The sequence below is a fragment of the Salmo salar genome, chromosome ssa21, assembly GCF_905237065.1.
Source record: "Salmo salar chromosome ssa21, Ssal_v3.1, whole genome shotgun sequence".
Classification (NCBI taxonomy): Eukaryota; Metazoa; Chordata; class Actinopteri; order Salmoniformes; family Salmonidae; genus Salmo; species Salmo salar.
The window spans coordinates 19,171,251-19,180,137 of NC_059462.1; the positions used below are offsets into that span (position 1 = coordinate 19,171,251).

At 41.3% G+C, this 8,887-nt stretch overlaps 1 protein-coding gene across 1 annotated transcript; it reads left to right on the forward strand.

Annotated features, from left to right (window-relative positions):
- Positions 1–3,969: 3,969 nt before the first annotated feature.
- LOC106581904 (NADH dehydrogenase [ubiquinone] flavoprotein 3, mitochondrial) lies at positions 3,970–8,483 on the forward strand. The gene is made up of 3 exons (XM_014164352.2): positions 3,970–4,126; positions 4,620–4,725; positions 8,131–8,483. Exons 1-3 carry the CDS (start codon positions 4,082–4,084, stop codon positions 8,298–8,300), a joined length of 321 nt encoding a protein of 106 aa, XP_014019827.2. The 5' UTR covers positions 3,970–4,081; the 3' UTR covers positions 8,301–8,483.
- The last annotated feature ends 404 nt before the right edge of the window (positions 8,484–8,887 follow it).

The window sequence follows — 8,887 nt, forward strand, 5'->3', positions numbered from 1 at the left end:
TTTGATAGCCATTTAATTCTTTCTCAATATACAGTTGCAAGAAAATGTAGGTGATCCCTTTGGAATTACCTGGATTTCTGCATAAATTGGTCATAAAATTTGATCTGATCGTCATCTAAGTCACAACAATAGACAAACAGTCTGCTTAAACTAATAACACACAAGCAATTATACGTTTTTATGTCTTTATTGAACACACCGTATAAACAGTCACAATGTAGGATGGAAAAAGTATGTGAACCCTTGGATTTAATAACTAGTTGATCCTCCTTTGGCAGCAATAAACTCAACCAATCGTTTTCTGTAGTTGCGGATCAGACCTGCACAACAGTCAGGATGAATTTTGGACCATTCATCTTTACAAAACTGTTTAAGTTCAGCAATATTCTTAGGGTGTCTGGTGTGAACTGCTCTCTTGTGGACATTCCACAGCATCTCAATTGGGTTGAGGTCAGGACTCTGACTGGGCCACTCCAGAAGGCGTATTTTCTTCTGTTGAAGCCATTCTGTTGATTTACTTCTGTGTTTTGGGTCGTTGTCCTGTTGCATCACCCAACTTCTGTTGAGCTTCAATTGGCAGACAGATATCAAAACATTTTGCAGAAGACTGTCAGGCTAAACTTGGGAATTCATTTTTATGTCAATGATAGCAATTTGTCCTCCAGGCCCTGAGGCAGCAAAGCAGCCCCAAACCATGATGCTCCCTCACATACTTTACAGTTGGGATGAGGTTTTGATGTTGGTGTGCTGTGTCTTTTTTTTCTCCACACATGGTGCTGTGTGTTCTTTCTAAACAACTCAACTTTAGTTTAATTTGTCCACAGAATATTTTGTCAGAAGCGCTGTGGAACATCCAGGTGCTCTTCTGCGAACTTCAGACACGCAGCAATGGCTTCTTCCGTGTTGTCCTCCCATGAACACCATTATTGTTTAGTGTTTTACGTATCGTAGACTTCAACAGATGTTAGCATGTTCCAGAGATTTCTGTAAGTCTTTAGTTGACACTCTAGAATTCTTCTTAACCTCATTAAGCATTCTGCACGGTGCTCTTGCAGTCATCTTTGGAGGATGGCCAATCCTAGGGAGTGTAGCAACAGTGCTGAACTTTCTCCATTTATAGACAATTTGTCTTACCATGGACTGGTGAATATAAAGGCTTTTAGACACTTTTGTAACTCTTTCCAGCTTTATGCAAGTCAACAATTCTTAATCTTAGGTCTTCTGAGATTTATTTTGTTCGAGGCATGGTTCACATCAGGCAATGCTTCTTGTGAATAGCAAACTCAAATTTTGTGAGTGTTTTTTATAGGGCAGGGCAGCTCTAACCAACATCTCCAGTCTCATCTCATTGATTGGACTCCAGGTTAGCTGAATCCTGACTCCAATTAGCTTTTGGAAAAGTCAGGGAGGGTCAACCAGTTATTAAATCCAAGGGTTCACATACTTTTTCCAACCTACACTGTGAATGTTTAAATTATGTATTCAATATAGACAAGAAAAATACAATTGTTTGTGTGTTATTTGTTTAAGTACACTGTGTTTGTCTATTGTTGTGACTAAGATTAAGATCAGATCAAATTTTATGACTACTTTATGCAGAAATCCAGGTAATTCCAAAGGGTTCACATACTTTTTCTTGCCACTGTATTTGCCTCAATTTACTCTAACATTTTTTCGATGCTAATTAGTAACAAGGAAAATGTCAGTAAGGCAACAAATTCTTTCAGAAAGCTCCTGCACGTCATCTCTAGCCGACACTGTCAGCTACCATTCACCAGTGCACGATCAGAGACCTTTGTGCCCAATCCATGAATTTAAGTCCCCTTTCTCTGTTTTAGCTAGCCACTGACTACACTATAGCTAGCTAGTTAGCAGAGTAGTATATAAAAAATAAAAATTGTTTTACTTAGCCTAGATAATTGTTTGTACAGTATGTCGACTTTGGTGTCTATTTCAGACCTTATGGCATTTTTCAAAGATGAGCATCAAAAGGGGAGAAGACCACTAGAAGTCTGACCATGTGGAGAAGTGGAGCTATAATGAGGAGCAACTTAATGGTTTGGTCTGGGCCAGTATGAGGGATAAAGTTAATCCTGTGTCGGTGAGTGTAGCTATTAGGTTAAGTTTGATCATCTTAGCAATACAATGTGTTCTATACAGCTGTCAACATTCTACAAGGAAAGAGCCACTTAATCAATTATATGATCATTAACCAGATTACCCCAGATACGAGACTTTGTTGAGTGATAATTTTGTCATTGATGAAAATTAATTTCAAAAAATCTATTGACATTCAGAATTGACTTTGATTAGTCATCCAGCCTGTATTGTAGTTTAATGACTAGAGACAAATCTTCAAAAGGCACATTATTTATTTATTCGGAGTGGTGCATACACTGTCAGTCTTGATTTACTGTATCCTTTCCACTATATAATTGATATGTCAAGTGATAAAATCCCATGTTATCAATTCAAAGTTTATGAAAAAACTGCTCTTAAATATTCTACAGCTGTAATGTCATCAATCAAATCAAACTTTATTTATATAGCACATTTCTTACAATTAATGTATTTCAAGGTGTTCAGTCGTTGGATGGGGTATTGTCTGTAAAGTGGGACACAATAACAAAGCGGAGGGTATCAAGGCATTCAAAATGACTACAGTGGTGGATGTGCAGGAGTCAGGACATTGGGTCTGGGATCCTGGGTGCCTCGCCGGATGGTCTGGTGGTCACCACAGCAGTGGTGGAGGTCAAGTGTCCCTATGGTGCAAGGGACCTTACCATTGAAGAGGCAGTGAAGTCAAAGGATTTCTATATCAAGGAGGGAGGGTCTTACATCCTCCGTGAAGACCATCCTTATTGGCACCAGGTCCAAGGGACGCTTGCTTCTTCGTTGTGTGGAACACCAAAGCCTCCACCATCCCCATTCAGTGTGACGACCTCTGGCAAGACTCATATTGCTCCTCCTGTTACAACCTCTTTTCAGGGAAGCCAATGGTTGAAAAATATTAGTTCACACACACACACACACACACACACACTAGGCTCCCAGAACAGGTTATATTAAATACAAGTTTTGCTCAAAGCATCCAACTAAAGTAATGTAGTAAATGTAAGTTCAATCACAAAGGCTGGTCTGAGTGCATCTCCTGTTTCATTCAGTAGTACAACACAATTCACATTGCATTTTATCATGGGCACAGTGGGAATTTATATCTGTGATGTTCAAATTATGCCTTGCCCCAAGACTGCGAGGGAGAGAGACTACATCACCTCCAGCAGATCTCCTTGCTGTAGGTGTTGTTGATCATGCACTGCTTCTCGTGCGGTGAGCCTGATGTTTCACATGTCACGCATCATGTCTAAAACAGGGGGAAAAGGGGAAAGAAAGTCAACATTTCGATGCATCTACAAATTGATATCTTAAGTGATAAAATCCCAAGTTATCAATTTAAAGTTCATGGAAAAACTGCACTTGTCCTCAAATGATTAGCTTATGGTTATGTTGCAGCGATGGGGATTCCTAGATGTGAGAAGTGTGCAGGAGGTTGAGGTTGCCAGGGTCAGAAAATAGGTATTGTGTTTGCAGCTGCAGCAAAGTACTTTGGTTTATGATATTTTACTGCTGAGTAGTTGCAGGGAGTGTTGAAAGGTAGTGTCCTGTTGGCCTGGCGTTGATCAGAAATAGACACCCAGGCTAACGAAGGCTGCATTTACAATGCAAAACAATGGAATGCATTTATTCCTGTGCAGGCTGTCCAGCGAGAGAGCTCTGGCCTTTTGAGGAGCCCCTCTGCAACTGCACCCTGCACCCACCCAAGGCAGAGGAGCCAAAGAAAGTAAGGTAGTGGAATGGGGTGATGGGTTTTATTAAGTGAAGCGTTAGTTGGCAGGGTAATTTTATTTGTATTTTTTTCCCTTTTTGCATCACATAGTGTAATGGATTTACACTCTCCAGTCTAGTGGGTGGCGGTAATTTACCTTTCGTTTGCCAACCGCCATTTCAAAAACACAGCAGAAAAAATGTGTATGTACACGTCTTTGGTTTCCCCACGGAACATAATAGAGGGAGCACCAAAATGGCGACTTCCTTACTTTGGCTAGGACAACTGGGGTCTCTCAAGGTAATATGTTTTGGTTATTGTCTAAATATGTTGTTCTTCAGTTGTAATATCAGAAATAGATAATTCGTTAGATGATTGGTTTGTAATCAACGTAGCCACTTTTTTTGTTGTTAAAGAACCGACTTCACCGGTCCTGTTGACCTAAGCTGGACTGCTTGTTAGCTAGCTAAAGTTAGCTAGATAGATACTTGCCATCCTCACGTTTTGAGACTTGGCTGCACCTATGGCTTTTTATTTAGACGTAAATTGTAGTGATGACATATTTTACAATGCATAATACAAAATACCTGCTCATTCTGAAATAAGATAGCTAGGTAACACATTAAATAACTGAGCCAGGGCATGGGTGCTTAGGCTGGTCCCAGATATGTTTGTCAAGCCATACATGGTCAGCATTACAATTCCATAAGGAGGGCAGAAATAGACTTACACCAACGCTAATGAACGCTGCATTTACAATGCAAAACAATGGAATGCATTTATTTCTGTGCAGGCTCTCCAGCGAGAGAGCTGGGGCCTTTTGAGGTGCCCCTCTGTGGCTGCATTCTGCACCAAGGTGGAGGAGCCAAAGAAAGCTGTTAAAAAGGCGAAGGCTGCAAGTAAGAACACAGGTTTTGTTTATGTCAGTGTTTCCCAACTCATGTCCTCAATAACCCCCAACAGCACACATATTTTTGTTGTAGCCCTATACGAACTCACCTGATTCAGCTTAATGATTAACTTAGTTGACAAGTTGACTCCGGTGTGCTTGTCTGGGGTAAAATGTGCTGTTTGGGAACTCAAGGACTGGAGTTGGGAAATACTGGTTTACGTTATATGCCATTGCTAGGTCTTTCTTATTTTCCCCTGAGTAGCTAAACCTGAATGACATTTCTCTCTGGTATAGTGTTAGGTCGCGTCAATTCGAATCTGGTATCAGAACAAAATAGTCAGCACATAGTAACTTCTGATTTCTTTGTACTTTAATTAATGCAAACACTTGAATGGTAAATATGTGGTTCGTATATAGGGGGTCGCTGTGTCACCACGCAGGGCAGACAGAGAACTGAGTTACACATCCTTTGCTTTTCATTAAATACTATGACAGAGATGGCTCCCGCTCACTGCTGGCCTGTCAGAGGGAGGATGAGCGTGGTTTAAACTTACTCATCCTATTGTTGGCGTGCAGGTTGGTCCCAACCTCGAGACGCCTCCTGTTGCCGGGCGTAGTTATTATCTTTGGCAGTCGATTTATCTTGTGACTGCACAGTTCTCTAAAACCCCGACACCCCTCCGCATATACATTTCACCCATATTCTGCCCTTATCTTTTAACAAGCTCTTCCACATCCCTGATTCACAGCATCTGCATTCTTTCCATATGACTCACCATCCCATGAGCCCCTTCCTCTCACACAGCAGTATGCTCTTATCATATAGAGTATAAACTTTATATTATAGCATAGCTTCTTTGTTATATTATATACGTTATGCAAACAAATAGTTGGTCAAACCCTAACAATAGCCCACACTTGGATTATCTCCATGATTCGAACTATGTGCCAACAAACTTTCTCCAATGACCAAATTCCTGCAATCTTACATATAAATCATGACCATTTCCTAAAGCCAATTGTATTTCTGTAGTTCCACAGAAGCATTGGGGTTAGGAGGTGAGTTTTCTGTATGTTTGGTATTTGGTAGTTTTATGTAACCTGTACCATTTCCTCAGCCCTAGAGGCCTCAGAAGAGAGGCAGCACTACTAGCCTACAAGATTGAATTTGCCTTATCGTTGAGCTTTCAGCCTCAGGACTTTTCCCAGCACAGGCTCTAGGTGAAATCGAAACAGTGGCTAGCCCTGTCACTGCCGAAACAATAGTAGTTGCAGCTGCAGAACCAGCTCCCACTTCCACAAGCCATGCCGAAGCTACGCCTGCTAAAACTGCTGTGGCTGAATAAATGGCTAGTCCTGCTGTCGATGTAGTTCTCCAGTTGTAGAGGTGGCTGCTCCTGCTTCTAAGAGTGTTGCAGAAACTGCAGCTCCTTTAGCAGAGGACGCTGCAGCACCAGAAACACCAGTAGTAGAAGCCGCTGCACCAGTCGCTGAGACCACAGCAGTCGCCCATGCTATTGCCATTGAAGCAGTCGTGACAGAGGCCCCAGTTGAAGCGGAGGCTGTTCTCCAAACCTGCCCCAGTCGCTGACATTGCTGCTCCCATCATCGATTTTTGCCTCACCTGTAATCGATGTTGCCACCGAAATCGTGGATGCTGCTCCCCCAGTCGCTGAGATTGTTTTTACTGTATGTTCTGAAGCGCCCGCGCCAGAAGACATTCCATTCTCTGCCGAACCATCCGGAGTGGCTGCTGCCGCCTCCACTGAACCCGGAGCCCCATCGGCTGAATCGTTTATTTTCTGTATATGCTATTATGCTCTCTTGTTCATTGGGTTGTCTGCTAAGGTTACAGTTGAACAAGCTTATGGTATGATTATGGTGTACTGTAGGCTAATGGTAAGGTTTCTGTGTACCAGCAAATGGTAAAGTTAGTGAACCAAGCCTACCACCCTTGACTCCAGCTTGAAGGACAGGAGCTGGGGAGTGATTGGTCACTCATTGGTTTCCTTTCACTTACACTGGAATTTAGGGAATAAGCTAAAGCATGCAATGAATGAATGAATGAAAAATGTATTGAGTATGCACATGTGGAAGATGTCATTGTTGGTCTGAGTTTTGCGTGTGACTGTCGCATAATTTATTTCAGTGTGATTGGATTTGGGTCTGTTAATCCTCTTTGTTAAGCCTGCTGTTTCAAATAGGCGAGTTGCCCCAACAAAAATGTGACATTAATAGTCAACAGCTTACAATATTGTAGTGGTATTTTAATGGTCTGAGTCTTATCCAATTGGTATTTTCAACAAAAACATGACCTGTGTATAAAACCTTTTTTGATATGGACGACAATAAGGAGGATAATCTTTTTATTTAATGGAATATTAATTTTGCAATTGGCTGCCGGTGCTCTTTTGTTATTATAATTCCCCCCCTCCTTCCAGAGGTTTGTGCAGTAGACCCTTAAATGTCTCGATGCTTCCCAGACGAAACAGTTTGGAAGAGTTTGCAAAATACGTTTTTTTTTAATTCGATAAGGTTTTTTTTCCCCCGGCTGTTCGAGCACGTTACATTATTTCTCTAGGCAAACCAAAGTCCGTTGCCGACATCTACGCCCCGTTGGTGATTGGTCAACAGTAGCAAATTTTTTCATTGAGAAATACTGCACCAAACATCTTAGTTAAATGTCAAATTGCGCGACTGAGATCTCCTCGGCAAAAACGTCAAAGTTAATGACAGATTTCTTGATTTATCGTGGATTAATTTTGAGAAAGCGTATACTGGCTATAGCATCTCAAAATGGACAAACAGTGCTATTGCCACTTTTTTTCTTCATTTTTCAAGCGAATATATTTTAAAGGAGAGTACACTCGTTTGGTTCACACAGCCTGTATTTATTATATATTTTTTAAATCCCAGGCCCCGTCCCCGCAGGAGGCCTTTTGCCTTTTTGGTAGACCGTCATTGTAAATAATAATTTGTTCATAACTGACTTGCCCAGTTAAATAAAAAATAAAATAAAGCCTTTAAGGCCATTCACTCCAGACTCTATGGGGGGATACATTCTTAACACTAGGAAATGCCCCACCATAAATTACTTTTGTCAAACTTGTAAATATTTGCATCCTTTTAGGATAGATCAAGTAGTACTTTGTAGAAGGTGAGTCACGTATGGGCATCACTTTTTGTGGCCAGTGACAATACTGACTGCAAATATGTTTTTCTGTTAGGTTTTGATGGTTGATAGGGTACTGAATAAGACTCTAAAACCAAAAGGGACTCAGAAATAAGCAGTTTGCTGAATTGGTATATTTTTTTATGGTTTTATTTTCTAAACTCCAGCCCCTTGGTCAGCCAGGTTACCTATATTCCTGTGCTTTCTCTTATACCCGTTTTTGTGTTCTAACCCCTTAAGAGGCGGCAGCGGCACCTCTAGCGCCAGCCCCCGAGCCTTTCGACAACAGTACTTACAAGAACCTCCAGCACCACAACTACAACCACTACACCTTCGCAGACCTGGACCTGGAGATGGCCAAGTACCGTCTTCCCCAGCCCTCCTCCGGCAGACCCTCCCCCAGGCACTGAGATGGACACCAGGCCACATGACCCCAACCCCATGTCCCCAGACACCATGTCTCTGATCCCACTGCCCAACATACCTACCCTGGGTGTCTTTTAAGAATTATTACCCCCTCTACTTTACGATTCTTAAGACGTGCTTGTAATTGTTATAGAAAATATATGATATTAAACTACACACCAAAGGGATATGAGGCTTTGACATTTTTGTAATGTTTGAGGTTTTTCTCTTGTATAAAGTAAAAAAACATTTAATATTATTTTCTGGGATTAACCTTAGGGGTCATTTGAATAGTGCTGTGCATGCAAATGTTTTTAATCAACGGTCTATTTTAATTACTTCCGACGTTGACTCTGGGCATGAATGTACAGTACACATCATGACCTAATTATTACAGCAGTACAATCAATACACATCATAGAAGAATGGATCTTCTGTGTAATAATACCCACTAATGTGGGAGGAGGATGGGTACTGGTAAATGTCAAGTTAATTACAATGTAATTGTTATACGGGCTTTTCATTTTGGATTGAACTAAACTAGAGAGCAAGCAGTGGTTTAGATTTTGCCTTGCATGCTACCAGCCGCGTG